The sequence below is a fragment of the Enhydra lutris genome, unplaced genomic scaffold, assembly GCF_002288905.1.
Source record: "Enhydra lutris kenyoni isolate GAN:26980312 unplaced genomic scaffold, ASM228890v2 scaffoldscaffold94, whole genome shotgun sequence".
NCBI classification, from domain to species: Eukaryota; Metazoa; Chordata; class Mammalia; order Carnivora; family Mustelidae; genus Enhydra; species Enhydra lutris.
In genome coordinates this window covers 4968657-4994834 of record NW_019154178.1, presented here as the reverse complement: position 1 = coordinate 4994834, position 26178 = coordinate 4968657, and the positions used below count along the sequence as shown (strand labels likewise).

Genomic DNA, 26178 nt, shown 5'->3' with positions numbered 1-26178 from the left:
AGCAAAACCTAGAGGGACCCCAGGAGCAGAAGCGCCCCTTTGCAAGAGGCAGGGGTGGGGGTGGGGAAGGTAGGGCGGAACAGGGTCCCAGTCCTCAGCTTCTCTCCTTGTAGGCTGTTTGGCTCTGAGAATTTGGTCCTATGATGCCATCCTTGGTGCACCCAGCCCGAGCTGTCCCCACACACTGGGGTTTGATGGTGAGGGGGTTGCCCTGGGACCTCCTTCTGTGACCTCGGGACCCTGAACTCTGAGGGATTCCATTTTTGTTCCTCAGGGGAGTAGCCAAGATGAACAGGAGCCTGTGATACAGAGGAGCCGAAAACATGGGGCACTGGAAGGAACGAGTAACGCTCCCGAACTGGGAGCCCAGTGACTTTCACCAGGTCGTTAATCCTGACTTAGGCTGTTTCATCCTCTGTGAAATGGGGATCAATCAAGCTGCCTTCCTCACAGGGCGCTTGTCGCACACTGTGGGGGAGTCCTAGGCTAAGCACTCACCCCAACCTGGACATCTGTGTGGGGCGATTTGAATCACCTCCATGCATGCATGTATCTGAGGCATTATGGGTGAGGGAGGGGAGGCTCTGGGGTCAGCCCAGGCCACTGGCAGCCCTGGTCCGAGGGGACAGGAGCCCCCCCGAACTGTCCCCCAAGCTGTGTGAGGGTCTCTGCTGCGAGGAGGGCGGGAAGAGCGGGAAGGGGCCCGAGCTGGCCCTGTGGCTGGTTGTCATCACTTTGTGTGCCATTGTGTCCAGCCAGTTTTTCAGACTGTCACCATCTTTTCGCGTCTACACAGCCTTCAAGGTGGATTGCTGGGGTGGGAGGCTGGAGTGTGGGGAGGACACGGGGTCCAGGGCCTAGTCCTTGAGGGTGGGGGGAAGGCCCGGAGGAGCTGGGAAGCAGTGGGTTTGGCAGGAGCGGGGGTGACATATGTGGGGAGCCCTGGGGACCCAACCAGGCAAGCGGCTGGCAGGGAGAGCAGACGGCGTTAACCCTAGCTGTGCCACGCTGCCTGACCCTTTCCAGGGAGTGGCCCCGGCTGGGCTGTTATGGGGAAAGACTGGTCCGCATCCTGGGTCATGAGAGCGAGGCAGGCTAGAGGAGCCTGGGCAGCGGCCTCGGTGTGGCTGGGAAGCCTTGGCCCTGCCTCCACCTCCTTGTCTGCTCCCACGCTGGCTCTGTCCGTCTGTCTTTCTCATCTCCCCTCCCAGTGCCTCTAGAAGGTGACAGCGGGTCTCCACTCTGGTGAACTACGCAATCTGTCACTCCCTCCTCTGCCAGCCGGGCTGGAAGCCCCCCTTTCCAGTGGCCGGCCAGGGCCCTCTCCCACCCTGGCCCCCAGGCCTCGCTGCCTTTGTCTCCCAGGGCGGCCTCGCCTTTCTTCTTTCCTCTCTGCTCACCTCTTCGCAGCCCCAGCCCAGCTCCAATCTCATTAAGGCCTCCAACCACTGCCCCTCCAGCCTTCCCCCCTCCCTCCCCCACCCATCTGTCTTCCCTGCAGCTCTGCTCTTTGTGTCCACCCATCTGTCACCAGCAGCTCCGGGGCCCACTCCCCCCCCCGCCCCCCCCCCCCCCCCCCCCCACTTCCCGGGCTCCTGGCTCCGCAGTTCCCTTTCCCCCTTTGGCCCCGGGCTTCCCCACTTCCTGTTTCCCTGTACTGGTTTATTCTTTTCAGGATGCCCGCTTTCCTCTGCTCTCCCTGCCCTTTCTCCAAGTCCTCTCTGGAGGTGTGGGTGGAAGGGGACCCCAGGGTCCCGGCCCCAGCTGCCCCCCCACCCCCCCTGCGGCCAGCCCGCTGGAGCCTAAGCCTGGAGGCTTACTTGGGGTTGCGTCATCTCTAGGCCTCCTGAGGTGGCCCCTGCGCTCTGCCTGTGTTTTCCTTACTCCGAAGACTCAGGGACAACTCGGGGACTGAGACTAAGGCGTAGAGCTCTGCCTGCCTGTCTCCACTGCAGGACGGTGGGGGCCCCTGTACCTTCTGTGTGTGGATTCAGGAAGGAATACAAATCAGACCCCAGGCCATTTGAACCCTGACGTGGAAAGGGCTCTCTCCTTCCCAAGCTCAGCTACAACTTCAGGGAGGATGGCGGGGCGGAGACCTGACTCTCCTAGTCACTTTGCAATGGCCTTTGTGTTGCAGTCCCACCACCCACTCCCAGACTCCTAGGGTCCTGGGGTTACAGCGCAGTAAGTGCCTCCCAGGCCTTCCTCTCTGGGAGGAAAACTTCCTAACGGCCTTAGAAAGTTCAAGAATTGATCAACAGTCTGCCCTTTTTTTAAGATTTACTTATTGATTTATTTGAGACAGAGAAAGAGAGAGAGAGCATGCGGAGGGAGAGGGACAAGCAGACTTCAGGCTGAGTTTGGAGCCAGACCAACAGGGAGTTTGATCTCACGACCCTGAGCTCATGACCCGAGCCAAAGCCAAGAGCCTGCTGCTTAACCGCGGAACGGACTGAGTCATCCCAGGGCCCCGAGAATTGACCAACCTTTCATCCCCGCTGCCCTGAGGAGTTGAGTGTGGAAGTGAGGCCACATGGAGGCAGCTGTGAGAGCCAGCAGGGACCCCGGACAGCTGCCCCTTGTCTGACTCCGCACGAGCAGGCAACACAGGCCCCTTCCAGAAGCACACAGACCATTCATGGCACACCGGGGCCCCCCGCCCAACGCCAGCCTTCCGTCGTCTGAGCTCAGGCAGAACCTATTCCCAGCACTGATTTTCACGGAGTGTGCGCTGCTCTGCCTGGTTAGTTATCCCGTGTCCTGTCCCTTTCTGCCATCCAGGCTCTGGACCCTAAGTCTCTAAGGGAAGCTGCCACATCTCAACATAGCTTTTTCCAAGGCCAGGACAGAGCACCCTGTCACAGCCATGCTCAGTAAATGTTGATTACTGCCCGTGCAGATACAAGACTTGTTCTGGTCTCAGCTCGGTTCTAATTCACCTTGGGCAAGCCACTCACTCACTCTGGGCGACTGTTTCCCCCATTTGTTGAATGAGTTAGATCATACGTACAATTCTTAAGTTCTGCTTATAGGGTTCCACGAAGAAACAGTCCTACTGAATAAGGTGGGGTCTTGGTCTAGAACACTAGACTCTCGATGAAAGTGTCTGCCAGCACTTGCTTTTGGGAAGGCTGAGAGCAGCTCAGGGAGAAACACCGGCTGTTGGGAGAGCCCTCAGAGCTGAGATACCAGGGGGCTGCAGCAGGTGGAGACGGGCTGGGTCCTGGGACAGAGCGGTCAGCTCTTCAAGTCCCGCATGGGTAGAAGTAGGGAGGGGAAGTGACACATCCCCAGGGGGCACAAGGGTGAGCAAGGCCTGAAGCAAATGTGGGGGAGGCAGGCTGAGGCGTTGAAGTCTGTGACCCTAACCGGCTGCCAGCCGTGACCGTGGCCATGAGGTCTCCAGCGCACAGCGGGTGTTCGGGGAGGAGCCAGACCAAGGTCTCAGCGAAGGGGCCCCTGAAGGGGTCAGCAGAGGGTCTGTGCCCCTCCTATGGAGCTTGGTCTCCCCAAGAGCCATGGGGAGAGCCCGGTTTGTTGCTTTTGTATTTGGGGTAGGAGGGTTGTGAGGTCGGGGTGGCACGGGGGGTGGAAGACAAGTTGGTGCGGAGCGTTCCCTGGGCCGAGGAGGCTGGGCCCCTTATCTTGTACCGGTGCCCACGCTGTGCAGCCCCCTCGCTGGTACCCAGCCGCTTCCCTGCCTCCCGAAGCTGCCAGCGGGCCGCGGGAGCTCGCTGCCCTGTCCGCTGGGACACCCTGTTGGCCGAGGGAGGCGCGGAGTCGGCCCAGCAATGGTGGCAGCTGCTCCTGCCTCCCGCCAGCACAGTGTGCGGGCCAGGAGGGGTGTGGGGCTGGGGTGGAGCGGGGCTCATTTCTACCTCCTACAACCCCAAACATGTCTGCTGAGGGGAGCCTCAAGGAAAATCAGCCCCTCAGCGGGATATAGGAAGGTGAACAGCCCAGCCCCAGGGACTGGGGGCAGGTCCTTCCCAGATCAGCAGTCTTGGGGCCTTAGGGGCCTCAGGGCCGCAGTGAGGGGACAAGGCTGGTCTCAGGCACTGCTCCGGAGGTGTCTTCCCCTCCCCAGACTCGCTGCTGCCCACCCCTCCCGCCCCAGCATTTAGCTGTGTGGCCATACTCTGCAGTTTTGCTCCCAGAAAGACCCAGGGAATTCGAGTATTTGCCCAGAGCCAAGGTTTTCTTTCCAGGAGAGTCCGAAGCCACTCCTGTTTCGGTCTACAAAGTGCCCACGGGCAACAGGAGGCCCAATCCCTCAGCATTCCAGCCCAGGCCCGTGTGACCTGCCCCAGACTTGTCTCCTCCTGGGCTGCACCGTGGACAACTTGCCCTTCCCGAATGCGACCCGAACCTCCCGGGCTCTGAGCTTCTGCCGCTGAACTCCGGACCGAAACTCAGATGCCTCCCTCCTCTGGGCGGCCTTTCCAGATGCCACCCCAGGGCCCTGAAGCCTGCCGCGTGCTGTCCGAGCACTCCAGATCCGCCGCCCGCCATCACACCAGTCCCGTCTCTCACCGAGGGCCGGTCCCCTTCACTCCCGCACCCGAGCTGGCGTCTCGCGGTGAACAAGGACGCGCCTGTCCAATACAAAGTGGGAAACGAGGCTACCTGGCTCTTGCAAGAGGGAAGCCGGGCTCCTCGGCGCCCCGGGAGCCGGGAGGGCTTCCGCCGCTTCTGACAGAGCCTCACTCCCTGAGCCCCCCGAGACCCAGAGAGAGCACGTGAGGTAACAATTTCATGACTTCTGGTCACGGTCAGCGAACACGAGGGTGCGGAAGAACACGTACAGGTCATGTGGGACAGCCTATTTTAATGAAACTTGCTATTTATATATTTACACACACGCACGCGCACGCGCACGCACACACACGAAGAGAAAACAAAAATAGATATTACAGCTTCATAAAATCACAATGAGCGCTGTGGCTGGAGGTGGGCCACCACCCAGCAGCCCACCCCCCTGCTGGGCCACCTAAGGGTCTGGGGACAGGACAGCAGGAGGGAGACAGCAGGCTAGGGCCCCAGACGGCCTGGCCTGCTCCTTAGGGCTTCCTCGTAGTTTGTCCCTGGCATCCGGCCTTCCTGTCCTTCCCAGTGAGGAAACAGGAAATGGTTGGATACGGGGTGGGGTGGGGAGTAGAGGGTGGTCCTGGGGAGGACGGAGGGGAGAGGAGGGACCCAGAAGAAGGTGAGTGAGGGGGCGCAGCTAGGAGTCGAACAGGAGCAAGAAGCTTCCATTTGCCATTCCAGAATCTGGCAGGGGTGAGGATCAACCATAGAAGGGGAGATGGGCAGGGGGAGCTGGAGAGGACAGGTGACTTGCTTCTCCCTCCCTGTCTCTTTTGGGTGGTTCCACTTCTTTACATTAATTCCAGTCTGAGCAGGCCCAGAGAGGTTCCAGTGACAAACTAGTGGTTTATGTCCCCATGGGACACATGATCTAGAACATGAACGGTAGAGCTGGCAGGGAAAGCCAGGTTCCTCTTCAGTAAGACACAGCTCCAGGCTCCCGGGGGGCGATGAAAAGGACGTCGGCCTTGGCGTTGATGCAGTAGGTGACGGCGAGAGAGAAGACGAGGATGCCAAAGCCCACCATCAGCGTGACGAACTGCAGGCGGGCGGGGCGGGTGGGGCAGGGAAGGGGCGGGGAGGGCAGAGGTGCTCTCAGAACTCAAGCCAGTTTCCCCCGAGTTCTGGACCTGGCTCTGAGCACCAAGTCCCGGGCAATCAGAGGCAACATCTTCCCCACTGGAAGACCAAGTCTCTCCGTTTGAAAAGAGAAGTAAAGGGTCTCTGCTCTTCTTTCCCCCTTGCCTGAGTTAGATTTCAAGCATCCTGAAGTTAGGATCCATGACTTTTGACTCTGGTGGCAATTACATCACTGACTTCCTCATGACAGATGCTCAAGAAATGGGGGACCCTGTCCACATCCCAGGAGCAGCAGGTGGGGCACTGCTGGCTGAGAGTGGAGCTGTGGGGGGACCCCGGCAGAGGGGCACCTCCATGGGTCTCCATGGGAGCCTAGCTCCAGCACGAGTATAGACCCAGACTCTCTGTGAAGACAGGCTTCCTAACGGGGCATGCCGGCTGACAAGGGACAGAGTCACAGGTGGTTTCTGTGACACATCTGGGCCAAATGGGAGACGGGAGGGGGTGTGAGGGAAGAGGCAACAGCCGCAAGGGAAGCTCTGCCCGGCCCCTCCCGGCTCACCTCCAGCTCTCTGCTGGCTATCAGAAAGATGCGGGCCCGGATGTCTTTCCAGCGGCTCTCCGTCCACGTGGAGTACTCGGTAGAGCCCCACTGCCTCAGCTCAAAGGCAGGGGACAGGGCCCTGGCCAGTCGCGCCGTGGAACGTACACAGTGGGGCAGCCGGTCCGTCTCGTTGGAATTCAGAGGGCCCTGGACCCACGCGTACTCGTACAGCTGCACGGGAAGACAGGCCACGGTGCGGGGCCGAGGCGATCCTTAGGGTCTGCTTCCACCCAGGCTACTGCCTCTCCAACACTCGAGTTTAAGGCGCTGCAGCCTCTCTATCCCAGCCCCTTGGGTCCGGCCGGGCCCAGGACATTCTCCAACTTCCCCAGGGGAAAGAGGCCCTCGGGGCACCTCCCACACCCACTACCACTCACATCCTTGTTTTCACTGGGGACTTTACTTGGATCCTGGCACTGCTCTCGGGTGAGGTCGACCACCTGGCCAGTCAGGTTTGCCAAGGCGTACTGCACCACGTAAGTGGTGTTGGTGGGGCTGGAGACGGCGATATAGTGCTGAAGAGGCCCGTCACCTGAGCAGAGACCGTAGGGGAGGGAGGATTTGGAGGGTGGAAGGTGGGTGTGGGTGTGAGACAGAGGAGCCCGAGGTTGGCAGGGACCCCAGAACAGAAGGTTAAGAGAATGGATCCGATACGTATCAGGAGAAGGAAAGGAAAACAGAGGGGAAGAAAAGGATAAAACAGAAAAGGGAAAAAAAAAAAAGATTAAACCAAGATGGTCTCTCTCTACCCCTTGCCTTGGCCAAGGGTGCCATTCCCACAGCAGGTGCTTACCCAAGTAGGACCTTAGGTCCTGCCTGAGGACAGACTGGAACCAGGAATTGTTGGCTCTGACCAGGAACCCATAGAGCAGGCGGGTGACCTAGGATTGGGGCAGTGAGAAGCAACAATCTTGAGACCCGGAGCCCAGGGAGCGTTCTCCGGGGAAACCCTGCTGTGGGCCAGGGGCCGGGGAGGCAGGGGCCGGCTCACAGGGGCGCAGGTGAGCTCCACCCACGTGCGCTCCCGGGTTTGGGAGAAGAGACAAGTGGCAGAGAGGATGGGGCAGGCTGCTGCAGGAACAGGGCTGGCGAGGAGGCAGGGTCCGCCTGTCCCTACCGTGTGGGCATCGGCCTGGATGGCATCGGTGAAGTTGGTCCCTCCTGCGAGCTGGTACAGCGCACGTGCCAGCACTGTGGCCACATCTGCCAGAGCCTGCGGCAGGCGAGGAAGGGGGCTGAATGGCCCACCTCTTCTTACCTCTAAGCAGCTTCACTGTGCTCCCCGCCCAGGTGAGTGCTACCTTGGCAGTGTCCGTCACGAAGTTCAGGTCCTCCTCGGGGCTCTGCCACTCGGGGTAGCTGACGTTGATGTTCTCCGCAGTGTCGTAAATGCTCTGGTAATAGCTACCGGAAGCGTGCCATGAGCCTCGGCCACACGCGGCCAGCGCCCTGCCCCAGCCCCCCCCCACGGGCCCCTCCTGCAGGAGCCTCTCTCTTTTCATCCTCCGAGGAAAGGAAAAGAGCACGAGGGTTCCACATTGAAGACAGCGTGGGGAGCGGGAGATGGGAGAGGAGCGATTAAATACAAGGACCCTCCTAACGGACATGCGAGAAAAGGCAAATGAGATCAGGCTGCAGCAGTCTCCCTTCCTGGGAAGCTTCAGATGGAAGAGATGCTCCCCTCTGCTGGGCTGCAGACGCGCAGGACGGCTGAGAGGACTTTCTGGGAGCGCGCCCGCCGTCACTAGAGCTTTCGTGCGGCGGTTCCAACAAATGTCAGCCTTGAGGGTGGGCTGGGGCAGAGGGAGATGAGCGCGTCTGCTCCCAGACACACCGCACTGCACAAGGTTCTTGGGGAGCCCAGCAGAGCACTCCCAGCCTTCAGCCCTGACATATGCTGGCCCCCACAGGAGCAAGGCCGAACGTGTGCAAATGACCATTCTTGACCCCAAGGTGCTGCGGGGGTCAGACATGGAGGAGAGTGCTGACCTGAGCTCTGGAAGCCTCTCTGCCCCAAATACATGAGAAAGTCCTCCCTGGCTGGGGTCAGAGAACTGAAACTTAAAGTGTTTTTACTCAGAAATCCATTTGGTCTCAGGGCAGAGGGAAGGGGAGCTGGGGGCCTAGCAATCCAGCCCCAGTGAGAAGTCCCCCGATAGCCTAGGGCTGCGGTTAGGGGCAGTCTGGGGTGCCCAGGACCAGGAGAGACGTGACCGACAGGGCCTCACCCCTTCTCTCTGGAGTCCCTTCATCTGTAGGGGACACTTTTACCCCAAGGGCAGGCACACGTTACACTTCAGAGCACGAGTACTGTCTGCACACCCAGCACAGCACCCTGGGGCAGCCCGACGGGCCAGCTCCTGCGGGAAGTGCTGCCCCCTGCTGGCAGCCCTGGGGACCCAGGCCTCGGGAGAGCGGGGCGAGGCTGGATGAGCAAGGATGCTCTGTGCCAGGGAAGGCTGAGCGGGGCCTGTTCTCGAAGATGCCACCAAGTCAGACGAAGCGCCTGGCTTGGAGGTGAGCAGGCTACTGAGAAGAAGACACGAATCGACCTGCACTCTGGAGAGGATGCTGAGGGGGCAGGGGAGGGTGGGGCTCTACTGGACACAGAGACATCCCCCCGCCACAGACCCCAGACTGCAGCGTAGATTCTCTCCCGGAACGAGGATGCGGCCTCGGTGACTCTTACTGGTTATGGAAGACGGTGGAGTGGTCCGCGAGGACAACACCGGAGATGTTCCGAGCCCGCAGGAATCGCTGCAGGGAAGACGGCGGGAGGGGCTGGGACTGGTTCAGCCTCCGGAGGGCCACAGTGGGGACGCCGGCTCCACTCCTCTCCAGCGTGCTCAGGAGGGCCTCCACCTGCAGGAGTGGGTTAGCTCGGGGTGGCCGGAGGTCTCTTCCAGGACCACAGGGCCATCTCCCTTGAGTCGTGGGAGGCCCAGGCCTCCTGCACCCCAATTCCTCAAGCCCTTGGGAACTGAGGCTGAGTGTCCTGCAGCTCACACTGTCTTAGTCTCACTAGATGCTCAACTTCCTACTTGTGCAAAATTAAAGGAGCAAATCACTCCCACAAAACCGTGCGGGATGCCACACGGGAGCCCAGAGCGGGGGCGGGGCGCACGGACACTGGAAGGGCAGGAAGACCACCTCATGAGAAAAACAGGCCTAAAGCTGGACCCTGAGATGGAAGAGGGTCTTGAGCAAGGGTTAGGAATGCTGAAGACAATCTGGGTAGAGTCTGAAGCAGCCAGGCGTCGGGCAGGGCAGCCTGGGCCAGCGGGTCGGTGCGGCAGCAGAGAGAAAGGAGCTAGTCGCTCCCCCGTCCTCTGCTAGGCACGGAGTCAGAGAACCGCTCGTCCCAGGAAACCAACACACGAGCTGCGCTCACAGCTCTTCCTGGGGAGCTGAAACAGCCATGCTGTCCATCCTTTAGCTGGTACCTAACCCGAGGTCCTGTCTCACAGGTCCTGAGGGCTGGTGCGGGGGATAGGGCCCAGGTGAGGGGTGCCCATATGGTAAGCTGTTGAAACAGGAAGTGAGGAGGAAAGATGCTCAGATTACCTGATTCTGTATGGACCCATTTTTCTGAGACATGGGGTCTGTGTGCATCCAAAGCTCTAGAGAATTTCTTAAGGCCACCTGGGGGAGGATGAAGACGCAACACATATCACTGGTGTCCACTATGGCCCATACCCGGGAGAAAGGCTTAAGGTCAGAGAAAAGTCAAGGGGAGAGGTGGTGGCACCAGCAGCGGGGACAGCAGGACACAGAGGAGGCAGCGTGAAGGAGGAGGGAAGGGGGTGAGGACACACGCTGCACACCTGTCCCAGCTCCACGAATGACTCAATGTTCTCTAACTGCACAGGAAACTTGCCCTTCTCCATGTCGTAGACCATTCTTGAGCTGCCAATGTAGTCAAAAGTTTCCTGAGGGTAGAGATGGGTGGGAAACGGAAGAGAGATTCCCAAGAGTCAGGGCAGGCTCCGTCCTGGGAGGCCAGATCACCAAGGCTCAAGGCATGAAGGCTACTGTCCCATGTCATCACAATTGCCAGCCAGCTCACGCAGTCACGTGACTCCACCCTCCTTCCTACCCCACCTCCCAGCTGAGACCATCCCCCACATGTGTGTATCACAGGACTTCTCGAGCCCAGAAATGGGAGAGCAGCCTCAGCAAAGGCCCGAGGCGAACATCAGCTGTTATGTGCCTGCTCCTTGCCTCTCCCTCCCCTCTGCCCACTCAGCCACGGCTGCTGTTCCCTGATTCCAGGGCCAGGCTGTGGTGGCAGTGGGGAGAGCCAGGGGCCTCAGGGCCCTTGGGTGGGAGTGGCAGTAAAGGGTTGAGAGAATAAAAGTAAAAGGCGGGGAAGCAAGGGGACTGGCAGCACAGTGATTTCAGGTCAGGGTGCAAAAGCTTCTGAAAATGTGGGACTCCAAGGGGAGACACATGGAGTTACATCCAGACGCTCTCTGCCGAATAACCACCTACAGCAAGTGCCCAGATCGTCCCCAGACAATAGCCACGCCCACACTGACCCTGCCTGCTGCCCCGCCCCCCCATTTCACTATAGCCAGAGTGCTTCCTTACCCCTTGGAAGAAGACGAACATGACATTGCGGGGAAGGGTGGCCACATCAGGGGCCTTCTGCAAAGCTTCAGCAGCAGCTAGCTGAGTGACGAAGGAGGCCACGGCACTTTCAGCCCCTGGGGCCACATTCCAGAAAAAGGAACGACTGTCCAGCTGGGCACAGCAGAAAAGGCAGGGGAGGCAGGCTTTGAAAATGGCCATTAAGACAAGGTCCCAGGCCCCCGAACCTATTCTAGCCAAGAGAATGTTCATATCCTGGGATAATGGCTAAGCTGGGGAGGCCCAGAGCCCAGATCCCTCTCCACGGAGGCTCCCCACCACAGCAAGCCGGGAACCTGATCTGCCCGCACGAGGCCTGCCAGCCCATCCTGGACCAGCCCTGTCCACCCTGATCAGGGGCCAACACTCACCCGGGTCGCAGCAACCACAACCTTGTCGTCGGGCTCTAACATCCCAGACATATTTATAGGCTTAAGCATGCTCCATACGTTGTAGTCGGACAGGGGGTCACAGACGATTTCTGAGTAGGACATGGGAGAGAGTGACAGGCGTAAGGGAGGCCGCAGCCCCGGACACGGCATGGAAGACTCCTCCGCCCACTGCCCCGTGGGCCTGGGAAGCCTCTCCTGTCTCCGCTGCTCAAGGTTGGTTTCTCTGCTCTGCCCACTTCAGGGACCAGTGGCCTCAGCTGTTCAGGATCATTTCTGCATCTCCCACCGCGTGCTCCCTCCCTGTAGTTGTCCCTCCCACGCTCCCCAGCCCCCCAGTGTCCCGGCGGGCCTTGGACCTGGCCTACCCGGGTTGATGCTGAAGGTGCTCTGGATGGAGCTGCGTCGCATGCAGGTGACCGTGCTGAGGACGGCGTGCATGTGGGAGAAGAGCTGCATGGCGCACAGCGGGAAGGCGGGTGCTGAGCCGTTCGGACTCAGGTTGTGATCGCGATAGCACTAGGCAGGGAGACAGACCCCACGGAGGCAGCTCGTATGGAGTCCTGCCCAGACATCCCAGAAAGAGGGCCCAGCCCCGTCAGGAAGCCACTGTCACATCTGTCCCTGAGCTAGTTATCCTGGTACAAACCAAGGGTGTACAAGGTCCAAGAGAAAACCTCACCAAACAGCCACAGGCTCGATGCCTTAGTTGGGGTGGATGACACGACCCCATCCCAAATGGCCTGGCTCAAGTTCTTAAAGGGATCTGATGTACAGAGCAGTGAACCAAGGATCAAAAATCAAACTCAAGACCACTTAGACATCACTGTGAAACTATGGAACAATCTCCTAATTGCCCTGCGTGTCAGCACAAGGAAGCTAGACCAGAATTAGCAACTGGCCGGAACTGAAGAAGAACGTCAGAGGTCTGACTCTCTCAACGCCTAGTCTGACGCTCTTTCTACCATGTTCGCGGCTCCTATCCAGGGCTCCACACCTCACTTCACAGCAGATACTGTTTCTATTTTCTTCCAGCCTTAACTGTCAACACTGTAAGAGCACACAGGATAGAAATGGGAAGGGAAATGTGAGAAAAATAGAGGTGTTGGCTCTTCTTGGAGCAACTGTCTTTCAGCGGGCGCGCTGCGAAATGAGGTCCCTCCAAACAGGCGAAGCGCCTACAAAACCACTCTTTGGAACTAGAGTTGCTAGGAGCCGGCGGTCATTACCTGCTTGATGACCTTGGTTTCATTCTCATCTTCAAGAAGGAAGATGGGGAAACTGAAGTCTTCATAAGCCAAGCCATCTCCCAGGGGGTTCCACTGGATTTCTCTGCAGTGAGCAAATTCCGGTCCATAGGAGTTGGAGTAAATGCCTGAGGGGGTGGATAGGGGGCAGACTGTTGGGACTCCAAGGGCTCAGGGACCCGGCAAGGGAGGAGGGCTAGGATATCACTGGGTTGGGACCAAGAGTTCCAAAGGAAAGGGTGGCTCAGAGAAGCAAGCATCAACCTGTCACCACTTAGAGTAAAACAGCGGGAGCAGGGAGCCCGAGGCTGGCTGATGAGGGATCCGAGCGTGTGACAAAAAGGGACAATAAGAGAGAAGTGGAGGAAGGGGAAGCGCAGATGGAAGGCATGACTGACACGAAGAAACACCATCTTCTGATTGGGAGTCGGCTGCTCCCTATACACAAACAGACACGCAGACAGACGCGCAGACAGACGCACAGACAGACACGTACCCCCAACCCCTCCAAAGACATGATGCTAAAGCAGCAGTGAGCTCTGGGTGACAGGAGGTCCCCTGATCCTTTGGGGCTCTTACCAAACCCATCATTGGGACACTGCACACTAGGAGAGAAGCCGGATGCGGGGCTGGGCTTGGCCAAGGACACGGCCAGGCCCGCGATGCGGCTGGTTCTCCCCTTCAGTTTCTCCATCAGATTCCTGAAACAGGGAGGGAAGGCCAGGAAGGAAGGTGGGAAGGTTATTAGTATCCCAGTATCTGTCCAAGGATGGAAACAAATGCGGAACTAATGGGACCCAACCCAGTGATTTCTTGTAACCCTGTAACTAATGTAACGTTGTTTGTCAACTATACATTTAAAAAGTAGGACAAACAAAAACCGCCACAAATGTTGACTCCTTTTTTGCCTCTCTGTCTCTAACTCCTAAGTGAGGCTGATGACCCAACCGGAGCTCAGGGCTTAATCTCACCTACCCTGTCTCTGAGGGACCCTAGGGACCCCTCCTTCCTCCCTGGGGTCTTTACTCCCTGGAGCTCTATTTATGAGGTCACCAACACGATTCCACTGATGGCGGATGTGTCTTCTGAGACTCACTCCCACCACCCTGCCCCCTTCCCTGATCAGACCAGGGCAGCCAAGGGAAGTTTCTATTCACAGATGTGAGGATGGTCCCCCAAATCCTCCCCTCTCTGCTGTGTCTTCCCAGCAGGCACACAGCCCTCACCTGGTGAAGAGTGCGCCCTCCAGCAGAACCACGTAAGGGGGGTTGGGGCCATCGGTCAACACCCACTGCAGGTCCTCTTCCTTCTCTACAACGTGGATGACCCCTGTGTCCCCACTGACAGAAGCTGCCAGGACAGAATGGGTCACAGTGAAGCTCCCACAGTTGGCAATTCTGACTTTGCCTGATTCTGCAGATCATTTATCCCCCAAACATGGCTCGGGACATTGGGTGGATGCCGCCGTCTCTAGACCCAGACTTGAACCGAAGGCTGAGTCACCCAGCTCCCTCTGAGGGCCACCAGCTGGTGGGCCTGACTGGGGGACAAGAGAGCCCAAGAAATCTACACACTAGAGGCTTTATTCACTAAATCTCAGAAAGGTTACGTGATCATTTTCTCGCACGCATCCCTCAACTGTACGTATGTAGGCATACATACAGATTTCTAGGACAGCAGACACCAAAGTTTTCAAACTGTATTTTCTCCAGGAAATGGCAGGTTCTAGATCCCTAGCTCAGAGTCCTGGCACTGAATCTTCCTTTGTGAGAACACATGTGTAGACTCCCTTGGCTTCAGGAGAATCCCTGGGTATCCCTCCTCTGCCCTATTTGGGAATGATTTTACTTGCTTTCAGCCATTTTGGGTAAGATTAATAAAGAACCCTGGGGTCTCTAGAAGACACCTTCCCAACTGATGGGGCTTGCAGGATTAACGATGAGCTGATATTGACCCCCTCGTTTCTGGGGACCCAGGTTTTCCAAAGACCCTAGGCCAGTCACTCCCAGCTAGGAGCAAACTCATCCATTAGCCCAGGATGCCGACAAGCATCATCCATTTCCGTGTATGCCGGGGTGCCACCCAAGTAACATTTTCTTTTTTTTTTTTTTAAAGGTTTTATTTATTTGACAGAGATCACAAGTAGGCAGAGGGGCAGGCAGAGAGAGAGGGAGAGAGAGAGAGGAGGAAGCAGGCTCCCTGCTGAGCTGAGAGCCCAACGTGGGACTCGATCCCAGGACCCTGAGATCATGACCTGAGCCGAAGGCGGCGGCTTAACCCACTGAGCCACCCAGGCGCCCCCAAGTAACATTTTCTATGTGTCTCATGAATGACAAAGACTGGGAAGCACCACAGTATAGGATGGAGGGTTCATAGTCCCAAATGCCCGTCAAGTCCCTAGTGATCCATGAAGAGACATCCCACGGTCTCCCCACAAGCCTTCTTCCCACAGAAAATTGGACGTGTTATTCGGATATTGTCTAAGAGCCGTAGTTCTCGACCCTTGCTGTGCATCACTCTCGAGTTTTAAAAAATACAGATACGTGGGCCTTAGACCTACTAAATCTCTACAGGCAAGGCCCCTGAACGTCCACTTCCCAAACCTGCCGCAGACAGTCATTATTACTGTTGTTTTAAGATTCACTTATTTTAGAGAGACAGAAAGAGTGTGCATGAGCGGGAGGGGCAGAGGGAGAGGGAGAGAGACCCTCAAGCAGACTCTGCGCTGGGCTCAGACCCTGACATGGGGCTTGATCTCATGATGCTGAGCTCATAGCCTGAGTGGAAACCAAGAGTCAGACGCTTAACCAACTATGCCATCCAGGTACCCCTCACATGGCTCTTTATTACATACAGCCAGTCATGAGAATTACGGTTCGAGGTCAAGGCAGTGAAATATCTCTAACTTGTGCAAAACCTTTAGCATATCCTGACGGTCAGCCAAGAAGAAGGTTTCTTCCATGGGATTTGGTAAAATCTAGACATGGAAGCAAGTACCCAACCTTCAGCTACATCTTACACAGAGTAAGTACCTAAGAAATTCCTGGTGATAGTGAAAATAATAAACTTTAGAGTAGTATCAGAATCTAACTTTAATAACTTTAATAAAGATCTAGCTACCAATGGCGGTTCTCGGTGCAATGAAAGGCAGGAGTCCTTGCCACATAAACGTGCAGAAAGGAAGAGCCGTTCTGGGAACAGAACATATTTCACTGCAGCTCCAAGGAGCACAGGGGAAGCTGAGCCAGGACACTGGACTGAAACACCTGCATTCTGACCTGGGTTCCAGCTGGTGGCTATGTTGTCTGCAAGAGCTTGCTCACTTTCTCTGGGCTGTCAACGAGGAGAAACTTTTTCACCCTTATTCGTCTCATACTGTGGCGACAGATTAAAAAAGGAAAGAAAGGAAGGAAAAGGAAGAAACCTACACATAGCCCCCTTGGAGCACTTTAAAAGGGGCTGATGGGGCACCCGGCTGGCTCAGTCACTAGAGGGTGTGACTCTTGGTCTCTGAGTTGCAGGTTCAAGCCCCATGTTGGGTGTAGACATTGCTTAAAAATAAAATCTTTAGGGTGCCTGGGTGGCTCAGTGGGTTGAGCCGTTGCCTTCGGCTCAGGTCATGATCTCAGGGTCCTGGGATTGAGTCCCGCATCGGGCTCTCTGCTCAGTGGGGAGCCTGCTTCCCCCTCTCTCTCTGCCTGCCTCTCTGTCTACTTGTGATCTCTCTCTGTCAAATAAATAAATAAAATCTTAAAAAAACAAAACAAAACATGGGCATTAAAAAAAAATAAAAAAAATAAAATCTTTAAACGAATAACTAACTAAAAGGGGCCAATAGAAGGAGAGAATTATAATCAGGAAATCAAACCCACATCTTTTTCTCCTTAAGTTTATCATGCTAGTAATCCTAATTAAAGAGGGTGTATCCTGCTCAGGATGGACAAATATGAAGTAAGACTTAGAAATAAATTGAAAAGGAGTCAAGCTCTTCCCAAGGAAGTGGCCAGAGCCCAACCCCTCCCGTCATTTCTCTGTCCTGACACTTGGCTCATGTCTACAGGCTATTGCTTCCCATGGAGCTGCTCTAAGAACATGAAGCAGAATGACTCGTTCCCAGAGAGGCTATCTGAGAGCACACCTCCAGGAGGATGGGGGCCCTAGTGCCCCCAGAGCCTCTTGGCTCCAGAGTGGAGTCCCAGCAAGACCAGCAAGTCTGATCTCAGTCCACGCTTGACCCAGCTCTCTGCCACCCACAAACCCAGTTTAAGAACAAAGTCTGCAAATTTTATGTGGAACCGTTTGGAGCCAGTTAACCTACCCCAGAACTTCCTGTACCAAGGACATGGCACAATTAACACAGAGCATAGCTCCATGAAGGACCTTAAGCAAGCCCTTCACTCCTGGTGTGTGTGTCCTCCTGCCAGTCTGGAAGGTTTCCGGCGACCGCACAGTACTCACTGCTGGGACCGCGCTGCTCAGCCGCCATCGGTAAGAGTCTAGAGAAGGGAGTTTGACTTTTAGCTTTGTGCGTGTGTAATCTAGCCACTTGGCAGGTGTAAACTGAAATTCAGATGTGACCAATTTGATGATGAAGAAACAAAGATCTGGAGCACCTGGGTGGCTCAGTCAGTTAAGCCTCTGCCTTTGGCTCAGGTCACAGTCTAGGGGTCCTTGGATTGAGTCCTGCATCCGGCTCCCTGTTCAGCAGGGAATCTGCTCCCCCCTCGCTCTGCCCTTCCCGTGACCCCCCCCACCCCGCTCACGTACACTTGCTCTCTCTCTCTCTCAAATAAATAAAACTTTAAAAAACCCCATGATCTGACTCTACGTTTCCCACTTACTGCCCAACTGCATTCTGACAGAACAACTGTTCACAGGAGAACAAACTCTGAAGACAAGTGAAGCTGCAGAGGAAGTGGGGTCCGGCCTTCACGCCACCGCTTCCTCCCCTTGCACAGTTTTATAACCGTATTGTCAGGGTACGCTGTTTTGGGAGCACATTTACAAAACATACAAAGACAAATCTGAATGCTTTACTAATCCCTCCTGCGACTGTTTGGCGTTCTCATGTGCCTTCTCTACAAACAGTCCCCGGCCTTAAGAGAGCCGGTTCCAGTTCCGAAAAGATCGTTCAGAGAGCGGGTGATGGCGGGCTCCACAGAATACGAGGCTTTCTTCTCCTTAGAAAACAGTGGTTTTCTACTTTAACTAGCGGATGGTTAAGAGTCCTGGCTTAGAACTTGAACCGTGGGGCTCGATTGCTAGTTTCATCAGTTAATAGCATGAGGACCTTGGAGAAGTCACTCAGCTTCTCTCAGTCTCAGTTTTGTGGTTTGTAAAACAGGGATAATAAGAGAAGCTATTTCATGGGTCTGTCATGGCAGTTAAACGAGTTGTACTAGAAGCAGCTTAGGTATGCAACACTTACGACCATCTCGCCTGGTCTGACAAATAGTTCTCCATCACTCCCGCCCACACAGCCTGACCTGGGTGCTGAGACTCTCAGGCAGAACTCGGACCTTCATATCGAGGCACAGACTGAAATGTCAATGGCCATAAACACAAATCCCAACCTCAACTCACACTGGCAGCCGATCTGATGTGTCGCATTGAGCAGACGGACACAAGGAGCTGTTTTATTTACGGAGATGTAGATCTTCCTCTCCACTGAATTTCCCCTGCAGAAACCTGATCAGAAGACAAAAAGTGTCAGAAACCATTGACAGACATTGGCACTATCAAGTCATTCACTTGCTGTATGGCTTGGGTGTATCATACTTTCTAAAATGGTACTAAGGGAAATTCTTCTCACTTCCTGGACACATTACTGGAGTCAATGAACGCACACAGGTAGGAGCCACAGGGAGTTATTACAAGTTTCCCTTAGGGCAACTTCTGTCAAAAGCAAAAGAAAGAAAACTTCATTTCCTAAAGCAAAAGCATGTAGCCTTGGAGGTACCTGCTCCTGGTAGCAGGGGTGAGCACACCTCTGCCTCCCACCTTGTGTGTATATATCTACCTGGTTAATAAAAGGATATGAGGAATCTAATGACAGAGATTACAATAAGAAGTCTGAGACATTTTTTCAGGAATGTGAACAGAATTGGGAGAAATCTTTTGTCACAGATGAGTCACTTAATCCAACATCCATAGGTCATTTGTGTGTGGCAATGGCGTGGGGTGACTATAGTTTCTCCTTCGGGAATTTTTTTTTTTTTAAGATTTTATTTATTTATTTGGGGCGCCTGGGTGGCTCAGTGGGTTAAAGCCTCTGCCTTCGGCTAGGGTCATGATCCCAGAGTCCTGGGATGGAGCCCTGCATTGGGCTCTCTGCTCAATGGGGAGCCTGCTTCTTCCTGCCTACTTGTGATCTCTGTCAAATGAATAAATAAAATATTTTTTTAAAAAAGATTTTACTTATTTATTTGACAGAGAGAGACAATGAGAGAGGGATCACAAGCAGGGGTGGGAGAGGGAGAAGCAGGTTCCCCGCAGAGCAGGGAGCCTGATGCCGGGCTGGATCCCAGGACCCTGGGAGCATGACCTAAGCCGGAGGCAGACACTTAACACTGAGACCCCCAGGCGCCCCTCCTTTGGGGCTCTTTAAAGACAACATGAATTTAGGGGAAGGAAGGGTCATAGTCATACCCAGGCTTGTTTGCATTTTAGGGCTCGACCAACTAGAAAGACCTACAGCAGGACAAAAAGGTGCGTAAGCAAACATTTCTGTGCACTGTAAATGCCTCGAGTTCCTTGAATCATTACTCCACGGTCTCAGCAGTTAAGAGCGCCCACCGCCCACTTCGCCTCACTTCACGGATAAGACAAACTGAGGCAAAGCACAGGGACGCGGATTTTCGGTGGAATCCACAGAGCAGTGAGCGAGCAATCGGCTTTCGGAAGCGCCGCACTGCACCCGCGGAATCGGGCCGCTCTCAGCCTACACGGTCCCCGCGCGCGGGCACGAAGCGGAGCTGCCTGACACCTGTCTTCTGACAAGTGGCTGGGGGGGCTGGGGCCGTGGGGAGAACCAGGCAGCCGGACAGAGTGGGCGGGTCAGGCTGGAAGTCCAGGAAGAGGCCCGGAGGAGGAAATGGGGAGACACGATGTGTCGCGGGGGAGAAGGGACCCTAAAGTCAAGTCCAGGCAAAAGGGGGAACTTCTGTCGCGGGAACGAAAGAGAAAGAAGATTTACTGGGTGCGGGGACAGGGGCAGAGGGGACCAGAAGGGGGACGGCGGCAGTCGCGGGCCGGCCGATTCGGAAGGTTCCCGTGACACAGCAGAGCTCACAGGCGGAGGAGGCCTCACCTGCCAGCAGGACGCAGAAAGACACAAGGCGAAGAAGACTCCGACTCCTCGGGTCGGCCACAGTGCAGCCCCCAGCCGTGGCCATCTTGCCTCTCGGCTGAGCGGAAGTTTCCGCTCCCCTCTTGTCCGGCAGTGGCTTCTCTAGGCCAACACCGGTGTCGTCTCTGTGGTCCGGGGGGGGGGGGGGGGCTCCCGGGACCGGAAGTTCGTGGGGAGCTTCCGGGAGGTGCTGCGCAGCGGCGCTGACGTGGAGGGAGCAGAAGGGCAGCAGGGAGTGGCGGGGTTTGGGTCGGCACCTCGGAGCCGGAGGCCTGAAGGATGCTAACCAAATTCGAGACCAAGAGCGCGCGGGTCAAAGGTAGTGGAGAAAACCAGGGGAGCTCGGGGCTGGGTGTCGGCGCGGCGCTGCGCGGGGGCGAGAGAGGCCGAGCGGGGCCCACCGAGCGATCCCGGAGGCCGAGGGGAGGAGGGCGGGTCGGCCTGGCGGCCGTTCTGCAGCCCTGTCTCTCCGGAGCGCCCTCGGGACGCGGTTGACCTGCGGCGGCGCCCGCACGGCAGGAGGCCCCGTAGGGCTGCTCCCGTTGCCTTCCGTTCCCTCTTCTCCTGGGGCCGCTGCCCCCGGCTTTGCCCCGTCCCAGGGTCCTGGGACCTGTTGGCGTTTTGATAACCGTGTTGTAGGGAGTGGCCTTGGGGATCGGGTCTCGCCCTGTGCCATTCGCATCTAAGTCTGGCATTTTCGGAAACGAGCGCTGGCTGCCTCTCCCCGAGGCGTGGGCTGCCCCTTACCGACGTCCAGGGCCTGTGTCCTCCCTGCAGACAGGACGCTGAGGCCCGTCACCCCGGCGAAGTCCGAACTTGCTCAGGTTGCCAGATGAAATACTGCACGCCTGGTTAAATTTGAAGTTCAGAGAAACAGCGAAATGATCGTCCGGTAGTGTTCGCTCTTTGTCTGAAGTTCGTCTTGAACGGGACAGCCTCATTCTTAATTTCCTAAATATGGGAACTCCGAAACTGGAGGATCAGTGGGTGGAGGTGGAGGGCAAGGGACTGAGATAGCAGCGGTGTAGAATGGGAAGGGCAGAGAAGCGAGGTCTCTTGAGGGTTGGAAAAATTTACATTTATGCATATAAAAATTTATACATATGCATATATCTTGGATATCTAGGAAGATGCACTGGAACAAGGCGTTTGGGAACTTGGTATTTGGAGTCACATGGGCTTTGCTTTGGAATCCTGAAACAGTCCCTGACAAGCTGTGTGACCTTGGGCGACTCACTTAAGGTTTCTAAATCTCTGCTTTCTCATCCCTAAGATGCACATGGTTAACCTTCTCCTTAGAATTGGGATGAGATCATGTATGAAGTTGCTTGTCACAGTGCCTGGTAGAGACTCGGTGGCTCAAACACCGGAGGCCATCGTTCACGGGGGAGTAGATTCCGAGCAGAGTCGGGGTCTTGTGGGAGTCGGGGCGGAATTTGGGGACGGCTGAAACGGGTCTGCGTCATCCTTGAACTTTCCCTTCTGAGTTCTCACTGGGCAGTAGGGAAGGAAAATGGGGGGGAAAGGTATTTGAATATATGAGAGTTACTGTCAGTGGGAATGACTACATACCACAAAGGAAAAAAATAATTGTTTTAAGTTTTTATTTTCTATTTATTTGTCAGAGAGAGAGAGAGCACACAAGCAGGCAGAGTGGCAGGCAGAGGAGGCAGAGAGAGAAGCAGGCTCCCCGCAGAGCAAGGAGCCCGACGTGGGACTCCGTCCGTTGCAGGACCCTGGGATCATGACCCGAGCCGAAGGCAGCCATTTAACGGACTGAGCCGCCCAGGTGTCCCAGAAAAAATAATTTTTAATGGGAAAATAGACAACTTAGAGGAAATGTAAGTGTTCAGTAAAATGAAAATATTCTCCAACTCGCTAATAATGAAAGAAATATTAAAAAAGAAAAGAAAAGAAAAGGTGGCTCAGTTGGTTAGGCTCTGACTTTAGCTTGAGTCAAGATCCCAGGGTCCTGGGATGGAGTCCTGCATCCTGCTCCTTGCTCGGTGGGGAGCCTGCTTCTCCCTCCACCTGCTTCTCCCTCTCCTTGTGCGTGCGCACGCGCTCTCTCCCTCTTTGACAAATTAAAAAAAAAAAATCTTTTAAAAAAGTTAAATATCCTTTTTTAAAACTTTAGGTTAGTAAAACAAACAAAAGAACAGATAACCAATAACATTCATGTTGGGCAATGTAGCAAAATTGGATTCTCCAGAAACTTGATCAGACTATATGCTCCTAGTCTTTTTGCAGTCAGATAGTATCTGTGAAAATGTTAAACGCACATACCGTATTCCTGAGCAACCCTACTTCCAGCTCTTTAGCCTAAAACGGTAATAATGCAAATAGACTAGATTATGTTTAGAAATATTTTCTTTAAGCTCCGTTTTCTGGTAGATGAAAGTTAGGGGAAAAAACTTAGGCTTATCACTAGAATAATTTTAAAATGTGGTACATTTGGGGGCGCCTGGGTGGCTCAGTGGGTTAAAGCCTCTGCCTTCAGCTCGGGTCATGATCCCGGGGTCCTGGGATCGAGCCCCACATCGGGCTCTCTGCTCAGGAGGGAGCCTGCTTCCCCCTCTCTCTCTGCCTCTCTGCCTACTTGTGATCTCTGTCTGTCAAATAAATAAATAAAATCTTTAAAAAAAAATGTACATTTGTATTTTGCTGTTGTTAAAAAGAATGACGTTGTATATAGATAGATAGATATATACTTAATGAGACCCATGTATAGTATATAGCTAATCGAGAAAAGAAGTTTGTGTAACTTATTTCCTTTTCATAAAATGATATGGTCTGAAAGGATACACTCCAGACTGTTAGCAGTCGTTACTTCTGTGGGCTTCCATTTCCAGTCATCGTAGAGTAAAAAAACACCAGTGTTACCTTCCACCTTAAAACAGCTGTACAACTGAACACAGTGTGTGGAACAAAGGTTTTCAGACACTGGATGACAGGCAGTGCAGGAGAGTGATTCTTGAGAGTCCTGTGGCTGTTTCAGCTTAGCACCTGGAGAGTTTCCAGGCTGTGGTAGAGGGAAGGGGAAGAGCCCTGTGGTCTCACTGAAGACAGCTAGAATTTGCTGGACAGGATACCAAAGAGGGAGCTACAAGGGGAACACTGGAGTCCTGCAGGGGATGCTGTCCGGCCTTTGTCTGAGTCCTCATCTACATTTGCGTGTGAGAAAATGACCCAGAGCCTGGGAGAGAACATCTAGAAAGAAGGCAGAATAATCCCTGCACTCACTTAGAGCTGGGAGTAGTTTTGTGTTCCTACTTGTCAGAATCCAAGGCCTCGTAACGCTGCGGGGCATCACCTGGAGGCCTCAGGTGGCATTGCCTTCACCGTGGTGCCAAATTAGATCGAGACTAATAGCTACTGTGTGCTCACGCTAACAGAACTAAAAGCAGACTTCCAAACAACCTCACAACATCCTAAAACAAAATCTAGCAATATTTAAAGGAGTGTAACAAAATCCAGCACCAAACAGCATAAAATTCATGTCTGGCATTCAGTGAGTGAGTGTATGAGCCTAGGGTCAGCTTAGCTCTTTGTTTTTCCTATCCAAATTGATGGGATGCTATTGTGGCCTATGCTTAGCTAATTGGATCATCCCGTTTGTTTGTTTTTTCCTCCTAGGGCTCAGTTTTCACCCCAAAAGACCTTGGATCCTGACCAGTTTACACAATGGAGTCATCCAGTTATGGGACTATCGGATGTGTACCCTTATCGACAAGTTTGATGAACATGATGGTAAGATATCAGTTTCTAGGAGGAAATTAAATATCTTAGTATTTATTGTCTTCTGGGGTAGTTTAAGCTTTCTCTAGGATTAGAGAATATGAAAGGACTGGATCCTGAATAAGAATCACCTTGGAGGGGCGCCTGGGTGGCTCAGTGGGTTAAGCCTCTGCCTTCGGCTCAGGTGATGATCTCAGGGTCCTGGGATCGAGCCCCGCATCGGGCCCTCTGCTCGGCGGGGAGCCTGCTTCCTCCTCTCTCTCTGCCTGCCTCTCTGCCTGCTTGTGATCTCTGTGTGTCAAATGAATAAAAAAATCTTTAAAAAAAAAAAAAAAAAGAATCACCTTGTTGGTTAGGAAGTATAGGTCTCTCTAACCTACATTGCCTGCTTCCTTCCTCAGGTCCGGTACGAGGCATTGACTTCCACAAGCAGCAGCCATTGTTTGTTTCTGGAGGAGATGACTATAAGATTAAGGTACAAAGGGTCTGTTATGATTGGGAGTAAAGGATAGGATTTGGGTTTGAGCAGTTATGGAAGGGACCCAAAACAGGACGTCACACGCACACAGAGCTCAGGCTTCTGATGTTATCAGGGACACTGATCCAGCAGACATTCATCGAACTCTTGCTGTGTACCAGACACTGTTTTATTTTGGGGGGAATTCAGAAATAAATAAGAAATGGAGAAATATTCTAATAAAATAAGAAATGTTCTAATGGAGGAGATACATATACACCCAAAATAATAGCATGTACAGCTTGCTGAGTGATGCGGTGGAGAGGTAACCAAAGTGAAATCGGGAAGGACAGTCCAGGTCAAAGATAGAAAGGCATGACACAGCTGGGTACATCTGAGACATGTAATGAGTTTGTGTGAATAAACCCTGGAGAAAAGGTGTGAGAAGGGCCAGAAGATGAGAGGGGCCGGATCATGGAGTGCTTATTTGCAGTGCTCAGAAGTTTGGGTGTCATCATTGGTAATGATCCATTACAGGGGTTTAAGTAGACAAGTGACATCAGATTCACTTTTTTTTTTTTTAAGAATACGTGGGCGGTGACGTGCAGGATGTTTGGAGGAAGCAGGCAAGCTGGATGCAGCGACGCCAGTTAGGACACTGTCCTGTAAGCCCGAGTGGTAGATGGGCAGAGCCTGACCTCAGGCGGTGGTGTTTCACAGTGGAGACAGATGGAATTGAGAGCTTGAGGAAGGGCATCAGGGAGTCTGCTGGAGGGATGGTAAGGGGAAGCCAACGAGATGACGTTCATTGCAGGCGTCTAGCCTAGGCCACTGCGTGGGCGGGGGCGGGGTGTACCCTTCACAGGGAAAGGAAGAAACGAGGAGGTCCGGTTTTCTGGAGTGCCGGCGGAGGATGGTGTCTTGGCCTGTTGGGGCTGCTCCACAGCCTGCGTGGCTTATAAGCAACAGAAACTTCTCATAGTTGCGGAGGCTACAAGTGCGAGGTTAGGGACCAGCACAGTCAGCTTCTGGTGACGTTCCTCTTCTAGGCAGCAGATGACTGCCCTCCCTCTGTGTGTCTTCGCGTGGCGGAGGGGTGAGGGATCTCTGCAGTCTGATCGGGACACTGATCGGTGGAGGAGGGCTCCAGCCTCCTCAAAGGCCCTGCCTCCTAATCCGTTCGCATCGGGCATTAGGATTCCAACCTGTGACTGTGGGGGCAGACACAGACATTCAGTCCATGGCAGATGGGGTAATGAGTACCGTCTTGATGCTGATGAGTCTGAGGTAGCTAAGGGGCCGTCTGTGGGGACGCGTCTGCTCTGGAGTCGTATTAGGGCGTTGGCCTCATGAAGGAGGGAGCCGGAGCAGAGGTGGTAGAAGGTGTCGCTCTGGGATTATGTTGAATGAGAAGCTGTCATTGAAGAGCTAGAGGAAGTAGAGTTCGTGTAGGAAAGAATGATTTGAGAGCTTGGGGGTGAACCACGGGGAAGAAGCAGAAGCTTATTGGATGCCAAGGGAGGAGAGAATTTAAAGAAGGAGAAAAGTGGTCGGGATAAATAAGGACCAAGTAACCTTTGGATTGCTTGAGGAGGGAGATGTTAGTGATGCTAGCAGCTTAATAGAAAGTGAGGAAGCAGAACATAGGCAACTCTTTGAAAAGCTTGACTGATCAAGGCAAATCTAGAGGCAGAGTCTTTGAACCTGTAAAAAAAAAAATCAAAAATTTATTTCCTCAAGTTTGCATTAAACGTGTATCAAATCAAACCAGTGAATTTTACTTCATAAAAAAAGGTAATTTTTTCAGAAGCTAGCTCAGAAAACTATGTTATAGATTACGCAGCATAACTTAGGTGACAGGCGTGACACATGATGACTGTCCACAGAGAAAAGAGGCCTTAGAATTATAGGAAGGACAGTTCTTTCTGTTTTTTAGATTTCACACTATTTGCTGGTACGAAGAAGCTCAAACCACTTGATAGATCTCAAAAGCTCCTCGGGATATCACTTTCTTATAATATTTTTAGTAAAGTATTTGTTATTTATATTGATGGCCATTGACTATCAAGAATGGTTAACTTGGGTTCCTTATAATC

The 26178-nt window shown here is 54.2% G+C and overlaps 2 protein-coding genes across 6 annotated transcripts in view; one reads left to right on the top strand and one right to left on the bottom strand.

Annotated features, from left to right (window-relative positions):
- Positions 1-4811: 4811 nt before the first annotated feature.
- Positions 4812-19965, bottom strand: LOC111138884 (nicastrin). Of its 4 annotated transcripts, XM_022490826.1 has the most exons (17): positions 19849-19965; positions 18123-18227; positions 13766-13889; positions 13119-13240; positions 12522-12667; positions 11661-11811; positions 11275-11384; positions 10865-11017; positions 10099-10203; positions 9839-9916; positions 8964-9136; positions 7576-7678; positions 7392-7487; positions 7068-7155; positions 6652-6806; positions 6233-6445; positions 4812-5629 (listed from the first exon to the last, which is right to left on the bottom strand). In XM_022490826.1, exons 1-17 carry the CDS (start codon positions 19931-19933, stop codon positions 5507-5509), a joined length of 2130 nt encoding a protein of 709 aa, XP_022346534.1. In that variant the 5' UTR covers positions 19934-19965; the 3' UTR covers positions 4812-5506. The 4 variants fall into 4 exon arrangements, with proteins under 4 accessions (XP_022346534.1, XP_022346536.1, XP_022346535.1 ...); XM_022490828.1 differs by lacking the exon at positions 6233-6445; XM_022490827.1 differs by lacking the exons at positions 18123-18227; positions 19849-19965 and adding an exon at positions 16858-17035.
- Positions 19966-20100: 135 nt separating this feature from the next.
- LOC111138808 (coatomer protein complex subunit alpha) overlaps positions 20101-26178 on the top strand; it is a 45354-nt gene continuing 39276 nt past the window's right edge. For both annotated transcript variants that reach the window (XM_022490711.1, XM_022490710.1), the window contains exons 1-3: positions 20101-20206; positions 23524-23637; positions 24027-24100. In XM_022490711.1, the coding sequence (XP_022346419.1) occupies positions 20167-20206; positions 23524-23637; positions 24027-24100 (228 nt within the window). In that variant the 5' untranslated portion in view covers positions 20101-20166. The remainder of the gene's footprint in view (positions 20207-23523; positions 23638-24026; positions 24101-26178) is intronic.